Source organism: Zosterops lateralis (genome assembly GCF_965231275.1).
Source record: "Zosterops lateralis genome assembly, chromosome: 27".
Taxonomy (NCBI): domain Eukaryota; kingdom Metazoa; phylum Chordata; class Aves; order Passeriformes; family Zosteropidae; genus Zosterops; species Zosterops lateralis.
This window is the reverse complement of record NC_139787.1, coordinates 4,677,540-4,691,636: the sequence shown is the minus strand read 5'-3', so window position 1 is coordinate 4,691,636 and position 14,097 is coordinate 4,677,540. Positions and strand designations below refer to the sequence as shown.

General features: G+C 53.6%; 1 protein-coding gene across 1 annotated transcript in view; it reads right to left on the bottom strand.

Annotated features, from left to right (window-relative positions):
- LOC310919502 (low affinity immunoglobulin gamma Fc region receptor III-like) overlaps positions 1 to 10,206 on the bottom strand; it is a gene marked incomplete at both ends in the record, with an annotated part of 346,992 nt that extends 336,786 nt beyond the window's left edge. The window contains 3 exons of the mRNA XM_083878868.1: positions 6,327 to 6,590; positions 6,853 to 7,142; positions 10,199 to 10,206. Of these exons, the coding sequence (XP_083734994.1) occupies positions 6,327 to 6,590; positions 6,853 to 7,142; positions 10,199 to 10,206 (562 nt within the window). The remainder of the gene's footprint in view (positions 1 to 6,326; positions 6,591 to 6,852; positions 7,143 to 10,198) is intronic.
- Between the last annotated feature and the right edge of the window lie 3,891 nt (positions 10,207 to 14,097).

Below are 14,097 nucleotides of genomic sequence, written 5' to 3'. Positions count from 1 at the left end.
CCACCTTCCCGGCCATCCCCGTGTCCCCAGCCATGTGGACTGGCTGTCACTCGCTGCTGTGGCCACCGGTCCCCTGGGTGGCGGCTCTTCGGACGAAGAGGAAGGAAGCGAGGTCACATCTTGTCCCCACATGTAGGTGGCCCTTGGTGGGGGCAGAGTGGGAACAGACTGTGGGCATAGTGGGGACATTGTGGGACTTGTGGGTGATGGTGGGGGATGGTGGGACATGGCGGGGACCTGGTGGGGACACCGTGTTTCCAGTATTTGAAGGCTGGGGGCTGTAAGGAGCCAAGGGTTGGTGCCCTGGGGGAATCAAGGTCCCAGGGCAAACAAGGTCCCAGGGGCTGGAATTACCAGGATGGGGTCCCGGATGTCATCCCTGAATTTTTTGGTTTCAAGTGTTTGAGTCTTTGCAGCAGTTTCTCACGCTGCTTCATGTAAACAATAAGTATTCTTAGAATTTATCTCTATGTTTTGCATTCTTGTTCTCTGAGAGAGAACTTGACTGATGGTCATATTGACCAATGGAGTCAGGAGGTTGTAACCTCTTTGGGCCAATCTTGGCCCTCTGTACAAAATGTATATAAGCCTATTGGAGTCAGATAATAAAGAGCTTTCCATGATTCACCAAGCTGCTGCCTGCTGTCCTCTGTGAAGGTCCACTCCCATGTCTCAACGTGTTGCCCCTCTAAAGGCATGGGGTAACACCCGGGGAATGGAGGTCCTGGGGAATGGCAGTCCTAGGGTGGGGATTCCAAGGAGGAGGGGCCGAAGGAATGGGGGTCCCATGGTTGGGGTCCCAGGGGAATGGGGGTCCCAGGGATGGGCAGTGGCTGGGTGGGCCCAGGGTTCATAGCTCCTCCCCTGGGTGCTTCAAATTTTGGGGTGACCCAGGGCCCAGAGCTGCCCCCCAGTGTGCTTGTGGTTTGCTGGGAGCCACCCCGGGTGGATTCCAAGGGCTCTGGATCTGTGCCCCCCCCAAACCCCAGAGATTTTTTCCTCTTTTCATTTCCTTCCTTTTTTTTGTCACATTCACAACTCCCCTTTTCCCTGCTCGGTGATCCTGGGGAGCTCCTGAGCAGGTACTGGGTTCAGGGGACCCTGAAGAGGGGAAAAGGGGGTGCAGGGGCTGTAGGAGAGGTGGAGAGATTTGGGGGCTGTGGGTGTCCGGCTGTGCCCCCCCGCACTTTAACTTTCTCCTGCAGCAGAAGGAAGAGGCCGTTTGTGCTGAGTCAGACAGGGAGGGGCGGGTTCTGTTCTTGGGGGGCAAATCCAGGGGGTCCTGTCCCTGTTCAGGGGTGTCCCTGTTCTGGGGGTGACACATCCTGGGGGTGGCACATCCCATCTGGTGGTGTCCTGTCCTGGGAGAAGGGCAGGGAGGGCTCTGTCCCTGAGCGCCGTCACGGCCAAAACGGACTCGACTTGAGGAAATGAATTGAATTTATCATTCCTCACTTCAGAGCTCAAAAAGGAGAAGTGAAACACGTCTGAAAAAACCCCTTCCGCTCTTGGGAAAGGCTCCAGCGGAAACTTTCTACCGGCTCACAGCCCCCTTCGGGCATCCCCTGCTCGGCCGGGGGCTCCTGCAGGGCTGCAGGGGGGTCTCTGCTCCCCGGGGACCCCCACGGGCTGCCGGGGAATCTCCGGAGCCCCTCGTGCCCCTCCCTCCTCCCTGCAGGGCTGTTCCTCCCGCAGCCTCGGGCTCCTCTCGGCTGCCGCAATTCCATCTCTGCCATCCCTTGGATTTGCCCTTCCCAACACTGGGCGGCCCCAGCCCCTCCCCGCTCCCCCCGCCTGTCCCGGGGCGCCCCGTCAGTGCCCGGAGCTGTCGGTCCCGTTGCCACGGCAACAGCCGGTCCCGACACACGGCGACAGTGGCCTCGGACACGCTGTCACAGCCGCTGGGGACACAGGGCCACCGTCGGTGCCCGCAGCCCGGGACAGTCCCGGCCCCGGCAGCGCGATGGCAGCCGCGCCGTGCGACAGTGACCCGAGGGCAGGACTCGGCTCCCGCAGTGCCGGGGGCTCCTCCCCGGGCTCCCTGGTCCCCTCGGCCCTCCCGGCACCTCCCTCCCGGCGCCCCCCGCCCGCCCCAGGGCCGGGCCCGGCGGAGGCTCCGCAGCAGCTCCGGGGCTCAGACGCCGCTCGGGGAGCGCCGGGTGCGGGGCTTTGGGCACTGGGGGGCACCGGGCAGGGCTGGGCCGGGGATGGGCTGAGCTGGGCTCGGCCCGAGGGGCTCGGCAGCTGCGGGATCGGTGCCCGTAGCCACGGGGCGGCACCGCCGCAGGTCCCCGAGCCCTTGTGATAAAAATGAAATTTAAAATGTTTATCCTGTAATGTAACAGTGAAAAGCCACCTCCGTGGCACCTCCTCCCAGACCACCTTAAAAACAAAAAGAGCTCCATTCAAAGAAGCCCGGCACCGCGTTCCCCCCCACCCCCAACGACAGAGCGAAAGAGACCAGCGGAGCAGCCATGGCCGCCGCCGCCGGAGCGGGAGAGATAAGAACCGGCCGCCCCTCCCAGCCCCGTCCGCAGCCCGAAAACCGGCGCGGGGGAACCCAGAGCCCGCAGAGCCGCCCGCCTCAACGCGGCTCCAGCCGCAAAGCAGTCGGCTGCCCGGCACAAGAGACCCCGGCCGCCCCCCCCCAAAGCCCGCATGTGGCTTAGCCCGCCCGCGGCCAGCTGCCGCTGCTGGATGGCGCGTCCCCGAGCCCGCCGGACCGCCGCCCCGTTCCAAAAGAAAGAAACACACACCCGCCACGTTCCACCCCCCACCTCACAAGAACCGGCCCGAACCCCCACAAACATTGCCGCCGCTGTGAGGCAGCGTGAGACCCCCGAAACGCCATAACTGCGGCAAAACTGCCACGCGGTCATTAGAGCCTCCAGCCGCCTGCCCCGGCTGATCCTGCATGCAAATAAAGAACTCCAGGTGCATCTCAGGATACAGTTTAACACCAAAAAACCCTTATAAAATAAAAACCAAGCAAAATTGAAACGCATAAGAACCAATTCTAAGCCGTGTAGACCCTGAAGTATCGAAAGAGCTAATTTCTCTGGTTTTGCTTACTAGCTGTAAGTTAAAAAGACCAAACCAGAGATGAGACCCCCGGAGAAAACAAAGGAAACTCAGAACTCTGGAGTTGCTCCCAGCGAGGGCGAGTTCTCCAACTCTGTTGAACTGCCTGCAGCAGAGCTGAAAAAGACCCTCCTCCTTCATGGCGCACGGGCAGCCAAAAACCCCTCGAGCAAATATTGAAAGAGCTGATCAATAAAGGCGTTTTAAGGAGATTAATATTTTCTCCGCCCATTTTTATTCATAACACGTGGCCGGTGTCACCCAGAGGGGACAAACAGGGAGCGGCAGCTCCTTCCCCTGTGCGGGGCAGCTGCGAGGGAACCAGTCCGGAAATGCCCCAGTTGATCATTTTGTCCCTGTCCCCAAGGGACTGAGAGAGCCCCAAAAATCCTGCAAATCCCACACGGATCTGCTCAACAACCTGACCGGGACCCTCCTCCGTCCGAGCTGATCTGGCACAGCTGAACAAACAAAAACCATTTCTCCCGGTTTAATCAAAAAGCTGCGTTTTGGGTGCCATGGGAGGGACAAGGGTCCTGTGCCCCTTGGCACTGGGGGAGGGAATGGGGAGCCCCTGGGGGTACTGGGAGCACTGGGAGCTCTGGAACGGGGAGCTCTGGGCAGCCCCACATGGGACCCCCCACTCGTGGCCCCCCCCGGGCACGGTGGGCACCCACAGGAGCTGGGGGGGGACACACATGGGGGGTGGCCTTGGGCAGGGACCTCCAGTGCCCCCAGTGTCCCCAGTATCACAGCACATTCCCGTAGATGTTACTGGGGTCCCGCTGTTGCCTGTGGGGTCCCGGCAGCTCCGCGTAGGTCACTTGTGGATCCCGAAGTGGGGCAGGGCCAGGGGACACCAGTGGAGGCCCTGAGAGTGACACCAGTTGTGTGGACCTGGGTGGGGGGTGACACCCGTGGGTGATGTGTCCTTGTCCCCCCCTGTACTCAGCCCCTGCCTGCTCAGTGCCCACGGGGGGTCCTGTGGGGATAAAGCGGGGTCTGAGGGGTGTCTGGGGAGGGGAAGAGGGGAGTCCCGGCTGGAGCCCCTCACTCACCTGTCCTGGGGCTTCATGGTGGCTGCAAGGAAAAGGGGAGGGGGTGACTGGGGGGACCTTGGGACCCCTGAACCTTCCTGGGACCTCAGCAGCTCCAACCACCCACGGGACCCCCAAATCCACACTGGAGGCCTGATTCCCACTGGACCCCTGATTCCCCCTGGGTATTCCAAGTACCCCTGAACTCCCAGAATTTCTGCACCACCACAGTGCCCCCAAACCTTTGCAGTGTCCCTGACCCTCTGAGCCCCCAGAACCCCAAGCCTGGCAGGGACGAACACCCCCCAAACTCCCACAGGATGCAAGAAAGATCCCCAGACGTCCCGGCACAGCCCTCCAAGAGCTCCCCAAACCCTCCAGGAGTCCCTAGTGCTACTCCAGTGTTCCTCAAAGCCCACTGAGAGCTGGCCCTGGAGCCCAACCAAAACCCTCCAAATTCCCCCAAACCCCCCAGGACCCCAGCCAAGGTCACTGTGGGCTAATTTTCCCCCAGCTCAGGGGCCCTGGGTGCTGCCCAATCTCTGCCCACACTCAGGGGGTTTCCCATTACTCCAGGACCTCCACCCCCCCCATTGTCACCCACCCCGGCGGTGCCAGCAGTGACAGCCCCCGATGACAGCCAGGAGCAGGACCAGGAACAGGAGGGTCCTGCCGACATTCACAGCCACTGCTGGGGACAGACGGAGACACATTTGGGTCACCCTGAACCCCAAGGGTCCTGAACAACCCAGTGACCCCCTGTGAGCCCACCTGTGACCCAGGGTGAGCCAGGGGTCACCTCCAGGGCCAGCTCAGGGCTGAGTGCCCGGAACACGCGGTGCCTGTCCTGTCCCAGCTGGTTGGTGGCCACACACTGGTAGGTGCCCGAATGTCCCACATCAATGTCCCCAAGATCCAGAACAGGACCTCTGGCCACCTCCTGTCCATCATGCAGCCAGGTGAAGGTGACAGGGGCTGAGCCCACCTGCACTGAGCAGCGCAGGGTCATGGGGTCACCTGTGTGCACCTGGTGTACAGGAGGACTGAGGGTGATGGTGACATTGGCCACGGGCACTGTGGGGACACAGAGAGGGCTGGCACCAGGTGAGGTAAGATGGGGATGCCTTGGGTGGGGTCACCCCCAGCCTGATTGTCCCCCTCAGACAGGACAGTGACATTCAGGGGGACAATGAGCCACAGTGTCTCTGTCGCTGATCCAGCACTGGTAGTGTCTCCTGTCATTGTCCTCCCCAATGTGTTGCAGCTCCAGAGGGGGGCTGGTGCTCAGCAGTGTCCCCGAGCCCTCCAGTGCCAGGTGAAGGACAAATAACCTGTCCCCACAGCTACTACACAACTCAGCACCGGGCAGTGCCACCTGTCCCCTGGGGGGCTGCCATGACAGCAACACCTCCGAGAGCAGGATGCCCTCAGGAGGGGGGACACCAGAGGACAGTGAGGTACTCGGGGGAGGTCAGCAAGGGGCAGAGGAATGCCAGTGAGGAAGAGGCAGTGCACAGCTTGGGGGGGCCTGGAAATGAACCCCAACAAACAATGGGGGGTTCTGTGTGGGGACACCTAGAGTGAGATGGGGGAATCCCAGGGAGGGTGTGGAGACTCAGGAAGGGGATGGGGGGCCTTGGGACTGTGGGGGAGATGAGAGAGGCATGGGTTTGACCCAGGGATGGGTGAAGGGACCCAGTGAGGGATGGGGGGCACGGAAAGGGACCCGAGTATTGATGGACGTGACATGGAAAATGCTTATGAGAAAGATGGGGTTATGCACATAGGGCCAGGGGCCCAAGGAGGCTGTAGGGGCTCCCCATGCCCATCCTCACACTCACTGCGCACCGTGACGTGGAGCCGGGCGCTGCTCTTCTGCACGGCCACCCCTCGGAGTGCACCTGGCAGCTGTAATTCCCCAAGTGGGAGACCCCCACAGAGGGCACCAGGAGCTGTGGGGACCCCTGCAGGCCCCCCACCAACTGCCTGTCCCAGTAGTAGAGGTGCAGGAGGGGATCTGGGGGCCGCAGGGGGCTGGGGGTGCTGAGGCAGCTGAGATTGAGGGGGGACCCCTCGATGGGCTTGGGGGGACCCTCCAGCACCGGCACCGTGAAGAGCTCTGGGAAGGAGAGAGGAGGGGGATTTGTGACCCTGAGTCCATGGGGAGGGGCTGTGGGTGTGTCAGGGTGGTGGCTGTGGGGTGCTCACCGTGCACTGTCACTGTCACCGGCACCGACTGTACCCATAGGGACAGCCAAGAGTTCATCCAGCCCCCGCAGTGGTATTGGCCACTGTGATGCAGCTGCAGAGGAGACAGGGACAGCTCGGTCCCAAGGAGAGACATCCTCACCTCCTTGTCCCCATGGTAGAATCGCACTGTGGTCACCGACATTTCCCGCCGGCAGCGGCAGCGCAGTGTCACCGTGTCCCCCACCAGCATCGCCCGAGCCGGCACCTGCAGCACCAAGGGGCCTGCGGGACACGGGGATCCCATCACATCGCTGGGGCACAGGGGGTCAGATGGGGTCCCCCATTGGGTCACTCCCAGTACACCAGGAATCTCCAAGTCCCCCAACTCAACACTGGAATGCACTGGGATGTCCCCGTGTGGGGATGTCCCCATCCCCAGAGGATGGGCTTTGGCCACACCAGGAGGTGACCATGGAGTGGGGCCAACCCAGAGCCCTCGGGGTCCCTGCAGGTCCCAGGTTGGGCAAACCCAAATGCCCCTCACCATCTAAGACTCTCACAGGAGGGCTGAGCCCGGTGCCAGGTCTGTCACAGGTGTAGCTGCCACTCTCAGTGACAACAAAGTTGTCGGGTCCCTCCTGCCCCCAGTGCTGCCCATCCTTGTACCAGGTGGTGTCACCGCTGGTCCCCGAGCCCTGGCAGGTCAGTGTCACCCGGTCCCACAGCACCGCCGGCCTCCAGGGGGGCTCCACCAGGAGCTGGGTGGTTTGGGCACCTGTGGGTGACAGGGGACACCAGCCTGCCAGGGCCAACACGGAGCTGGGGAAAGCAGGGCTGGGGATGTGGCTTCAGAACTCACCAGTGAGGCCGAGGGTCTGAGCTGGAAGGGAGAAGGGACAGGGGTGGGTGGGGGGTGGCACCATGGGGACAGCGGCACAGGGGCACAGAGTGTGGGGGCTTTCCACAATCTGTGCTTGTGTGGCACAGATCACTAAGGGCCTGAGACACGGCAGACACCCCATGCTGAGGCAGAAGTGGGGACACCATGGCCACTCTGTGGTGGCAGAGGTCACCCCCACGAGCACCATGATTCCTCCCCACACTCCTGTCCCCCCATTATTGTCCCCATGTTCCTGTTAGCCCTTTCCTGTCCCCATAGCCACCACATGACACTAATCAGCTCATGCACTGATACTGTTGGCCTTGGGGACCTCAGGGTACCCTGGATCCCCCCTGTGCCCCCTCCCCACCGGTCTCTGCCTCACTGGGGCCCATCCCCAGGGTGTCAGACCCAGGTCGGGGCACTCACCCCACAGGAGCAGTGTCACCTTCCCGGCCATCTCTGTGTCCTTGGCCATCCAGGCTGGCTGTCACTCACTGCCAGGGGCGGCTGTCCCCTGGCTGGTGGCTCTTTTACAAAAGGGGAAGGAAGCAAGGTCAGGTCTTACCAACATGTGCAGGTGCCCTTTGTTGGGGGAAGGGTGACCACAAGCTGGGGACAGGCTGTGGGATATGGGGTTCTCAGGGGTGGGGGGACTCAGGGATGGGAGTCTTAGGGGAACATGGGCTCCAGGGGCTTAGGGTCATTGTATGGGGTTCCTAGGGATTGGGTGAGGTGGAATGGGGGGCTCCGTGGGAATGGGGGGTCATGGGAGAATCAAGGTCCTGGGAGAAGGAGGACTTCCAGGGATGGATTGAATGGGAGAGGGTTCCTTGGGAATGGGAGGCCTGGGCCATGAAGATCCTGGGGAATGGAAGTCCTGCCATCCACCTGGATGGGGGTGCCAGGGAACGGGGACATCAGGAATGCGGGTCCCGTGGTTGGGTTCCCAGAGGAATGGGGGTCCCAGGGATGGGCAGTGGCTGAATGGGCCCATGCGTCAAAGTTCCTTCCCTCACATTTTTAGTGCCTCACATTTCGAGGTGACTCAGGCCCCAGCAAAGCCTCCCAAGGTGCTCGTGGTTTTTAGGAGGTCACCCCAGGTGGATTCTGAGGGGCTCTAGGTCTGCATCCCCCCTGCCCTCCAGAGGCTTTTTTCTTTCTTCATTTCCTTTTCCTTCCTTTTTCCCTCAATTTCACACTCCCCCATTTCCTGGCTCGGTGACCCCAGGCAGCACCTGAGCAGGAAATGGATTGGGGGAACCCCAGGGAGGGGCAACAGGGAGTGCAGGGAGAGGTGGGGGCCTGGTGGGGTCTGTGGGTGTCCAGCTGTGCCCCCCCAAAACTTTCACTTTTTCTCTTCTGCAGCAGAAGGAAGAGGCCATTTGTGCTGAGTGTTGCATGGGTGGGGTGTGTTCTATCCTGGAGAGTCCATCCAGGGGGGTCCTGTCCTTGGGGAGCTCCATGTTCTGGGGGTGACACATCCTGAGGGGGAGATCCTGTCCCAGGTGTGACACATCCCAGCCCAGGGGTCCCCACAGCCTCATCCATTACCTGCAGGCCTTGCACCCCCTTTTCCCCCCTTCCTGGGGTCCCCCCAACCCATTCCCTGCTCAGGTGCTTCCAGAATCACCAAGCCATGAACTGGGGGCTGTCGGAATTGAGGAAACAAGGAAGGAAATGGAAATGAAGACAGGACAAAGCCCCTGGGAGTTGGGAGGCACAGACCAAGAGTTCTTTAGAATCCTCCTGGGGTGATCCCCAGGCCACAAGCACCTTGTGGGGTGTGAGAAACGATGCCCACTTTTAAAATTTCATAGGTTTGCTAAACCTTAACAAAAGACAACAAAAAACTGAATAAGGAGAAAGAGCAGCACTGGAACCATGGAAATGAACCGCCATGTGCTTGTCTACAGAATGGCTGCTCCGCCTTTTATACTCCTGGTGTTACATCAGCCAACTTTGGCCCCTCCCAAAGCCTGTCAGTCAACTTCCCTTCACTGTCCATTGGTGGAGACTGCTTTCTTGCAATTTGATTGGCGGTCAGGTGTTGCCATGCCACGCCTCCTAGTGACAAGCCAGCCCCTCCCCCAATGCCCCAATCACTGTTACGTGCAGTCGTAGGTTGGAGACAGAAATCATGACTCGAGTCCCCTGATCATGAGGCAAACAGCCTGTTTTATTCTTCAGAATCTTCTTATATTGGGAGTTTAAAATTCCCAGGTCTAGACAACTGATTGGTCTGGGCTTTAACACCACCCAGCTCTCTGTCCAATGATACATCTGCATTTAGGGTTGGAAGGGGTTGGTTGAGGTCTCTGTTTGAGTTTAAATCCGTGCTATGATTGTTCACTAAGGGACCTCTTAATCAAACTAGAAGAGCCTAATTGGGTTTCTTATTATAGCCAGATTTATCTATCCAGCGACAGACTGTCTGTAGGACTATGGGAGGACTTACCACAATAACATAACTATACATCAATAAAACTTCTCTTAACATACACATAATATTCATCCTCTAATTCTGAGAGCCAACCATTGCATTGCTCATCTATAACAAACCCTGCTGTACTTTTTCTATAAGTCATTTGACTTGAACAATTTTTTTTTTATTTTCAATTTTGATGATTTACTTTTACTTCTCTTGAGTCAAAGTTTAATTTTGGATGGCTCCTACTAGCATCTGTTGATGTGGGTGAGGACAGTGGGAATGGAGAAAAAAATCTCAGGGTTTTTTTTTAAGCACAATGATTGGTGGAACTGGTGACATGAACTGGTTGGAGCAGACAAAGGGAATCACAGAGGTCTGGTATGGCTTTTTACTCTCATCTACCCTTCCTATGGGGTTGCTGCCCATAGTAGGTGTATCTTGGTGGTGAGTACAGAGGCCAGTTTGGTCCTGCCCTCTAATCTCTATTGTATTTTATTTGTCAATTGCACCCATATTGGATTCTGGAGGGAAAAGACAATTGAGGAATGACAGAGGTCTGGTATGGCTTTTTGCCCTCACCTTACCATGCCTACAGGGTTGCTGCCCCCAGCAGGGCTACAGAATCTTCTCAGTGGTGAACACAGGGGCCAACCTGGTCTTGCCCTCTAGTTCCTGTCTTCCTCTATTTGTCAATTCCTAATGAACTACCCCAGCACCTCTTACCCCATGTACTTCCCTTCAATAGAAACTCACAATCCCCATCCATTAAAACACGACAATTACATCAATAACCAATATGGTTCAAATTTCCTCCCCAAAGTGTTACTTAAAACAGTTCTTGAGCTGGCTGGTGAAAGTGTGATTTTACTTTTTGGACTTCTTAGTGCTTTTTATTTTCCTACAGCCACCTGCTCTTCCTGTACCCAGTTGAGTTTTCAGCTGCACCAGACTGTCCAGCTCCTGGGATCTTGGAAAGGAAAGTTTTTCTAAAGAAAAGGGACAAAAAGTCTGGCCATGCCTATGATGCCTCCCCTTCTTCCCAGGGCGGGCAGCCTCTCCTTGTTTTAACAGCTATAAAAGGGAAATGCAGAGGCAAATTTTTTCTTCTACGAAAACAGTGCACACAAAGAGCCAGGGCCACTTTAGTGACACCTATAAATGACACACATAAACATACATACACACGCCTGCTCTTCCCAGGTGGGACAGCAGCTGGACACTGCTCTGCATCCAGAGCCGTGCCCTGGAGCCACATCCCTGTGAGCCCAGCTCGTGTGTGTGCCCAGGTACACCTGGAGAGCCAGTGCACACACACAGGTTTGCTCACTGGCACAGAGCCCTGGTGTACAGTGGTACTTGTCAGTAGCACATTGTGGTGGTTTAAGTTCATAACCAGGCGGAAACACCAAATCATGTAGTGGTTTCACATTCACCAATTTCTGTTTCCTAAATTTAGTGTAGTGGTGTAGTGTAGTGGTCTGAGTGCTCACTAGAATCATTTACTCTTTTTCTACTGCGAGATAGGATTAGGAGAAAAGCACAGCAGGCTCAAACTTTAAAGGTATGAAGATAGATTTATTAACAAACTCTAAAAGAAGAGAATGAGAATTAAAATGAAACCTTCAAAACACTTCCTCTCCCCCAAAAGCTTCTTTTGATTTTGGAAATGATGCAAGTTTACAGGAAAGTTTTACATTAAGAATGTTTAGCAGAAGGCTGAATGTGGAACCTGTAAGTGAAAGAGAGACAAAAGCAAGTTTTGATATAGAAGAATAAAAGATGTCTAAATGAAAGTTGTTACTAGACAACCAAGAAACTCACAGTCTTTTAACTAATGCTTGCTACCCTCCACTATATATCCCACCATACTGTTTTTCAGATGCTCCTGAAAATCCTGATGATTTTTGGGTCCAAAAAATTAGTCACTAACTATCACTGCTGACTTGTAAGTTGTCAAATTGAGGAGTTCAGGTTAATAACACAGGCATGTTAGATACGGGTGACAATCTCTCATTCTCTTTGGCCAAAAGGTTGGAAGTTGATAACTCCCTCAGGTGCTCTCACAGGCATCACAGGTGCCACTCTGTGCTTGCAAAGTCAGTCTTTGATTAGTGTTACAGGACCAGAAGAAAAGAAAGCATTGATTTGTCCCTATGTCATGCAGGAACCCATCACAGTGTGGGGAAGAAATTTGCTTTCTCAATGAAAAAAAAAAAAAATATATATATATATAAAAGGGGGAGGAAGGAGAGGATTGGCTCTAGGCAGTGCCTCAGTCATTGAAACAAAAGGAGAAAACTGGTAAAGCAAACTGCTCCAAGGCGAAGAGCAGAGGCCCCCTTCAACAGACTGCAGCTCTTGCAAAACTTGTTAAAAGCAGTCTCACTCCTCCACTGAACAATTAGGTAGAGGAAACCACAATAAAACTTATGGGAAACAATAAAAGTAGTAAAAAAAACCCCAAAACCCTCTTCACAAAATAAAAAACTTCACCTGAATAAGTCAATGTAATTAACTGTTTCTTTCAGGCACGTTTGCTGAGAAGTTTGTGTCTTTTCTCTTTTCTAGGAATGCCAAACATCCCTGCATCCAAGATAAAGACAGGAACAAAGAAACTGCAAACAGCTACATCACACCTAAATGTGATAACCAATTCTCCTGAACTCTGTTACCAACACATCAGATGGAGCTGCATAAAACCCAAAGAAATTTAAAGTGCCACCCTAGTTGCTTGCATTGTTAGTTTCTTAATATTTTATTTGTCTGTATTTTCTTTGTGAGCATCTTAGTGAGAAGACAAATATTACTTAAAGCATTCTACATAATATTGAATTTAATTTTTGCCAAATTAATTTTGTCTTTTTTCTGAAAAAATAGTATAACTAAAATTATAATCTGTCTCAGCAAATCTTATCCTGAGAGTTGGTAAAAGAATTTATACATATTTAAAATCATATAAATATGTACTAACTTTCCCAGTCCTGCCTCAAAAGACTTCAAAACTATTGTGATTTGAGTAAAATTTTTGAATTTACCAATTAGTGAATTAAGGTCTTAACAAAACACAAGCAAAAGCTACAGAAAAAAATATTAAATATCCCTTCCCAAATCAAGAGAAGTAGCCATAGACTACAAATACAATGTAAATAAAATACAGAGAAACCTTCTACCAGATCTCAAATTAATGTACTGTTGAATTTCATGCCTTTTTTCCACCAGATTACAACAAATAGATCATTTTAGCTAAACAGTTTGATGGTTGGAGCTTTTTACCTTATCTGAAGGAACCTTGTAAAGTAGGCTTGATTGTTTTAGTAGTGATAATTGTTAATTAGAGTAGTGGCACCCTGGACACTTCAATTTGCACAGAAAATGATGAATAAGACCATTTCTAGCATCTTTGTGGTTCATTGGAACAGAGGAGATGTTGGAAATGATGCAAGTTTACAGGAAAGTTTTACAGATATGAATGTTTAGCAGAAGGGTCTCTGAATGTGGAACCTGTAAGTGAAAGAGAGACAGAAGCAAGTTTTGATATAGAAGAATAAAAGATGTCTAAATGAAACTTGTTACTGGACAACTAAGAAGGAAAAGGTTAAGTCGAGCTGGAAAGAGGTTTTGTGGTTAGAGGAAAAGATATGTTGACCACAAACAAAGGTGATTTTAGCAAGCAGGATGAGGTCTCAAGAAAAGCCAAAGATATCATCAGCAAACAAAAGCATGTTTTTTATCAAGTAGAAAAAAGGTCTAAGAATTTTCCACTGCAAGAAAATAGAAAAACAACTTTAAGCTTAAACTGTAACATGTTAACAATAGTAGTTGTGGTAGGCTAGAGGTAAATGTAAAGGTATTGTGTGTGATGCTGATTGGCTTTTATATATTAAGATGCTCAGGAAAGAAAACCATATAATGCATTGTAACCAGAGCTAAAGTGGCTCCAGTCATGCAAAGCTGTAGCTGGCAGCTTCAGGCATGGCTCTGTCACCCAGGACCCAGGACTGCTGTAACATCTGTGATACAATAAACAGCATTTTGAAGAGCTGCCTGTTGTCCCAACATCCTTCAGCAACACTTTCTTCTACATTTTCTCTTCTCACTGAAAATGTGCAAAGACAAAACACAGAACTCTAGGTTGGTACCACTTACAGAATAGTCTTTCATCAATCCATTTAAAGAGAGAAGTCTCTTTTGGTCTGTTATGGTAACATTCCACAAGAAAGAAACAGCTTGGGGTTTTTATCTCACAAAAGCAGCCGCCTGGGGAAAATCTGCAGTTGTGAACCTCCCATATCACAAATGCCTTTCCCGCAGCTGCATATGGGCCATGGATTCATGTCAACTCATTGGGGATCATTTTTACAGATGAACAGCACCAAAAGCCAAGGGTTTTCTCCATCTCCTGGAAGAGAGATCTCCCCAAAATGCATATTTGTTCCACGGCTTAAAGGAATATTCTAGCATATTACACTCTGTTACCG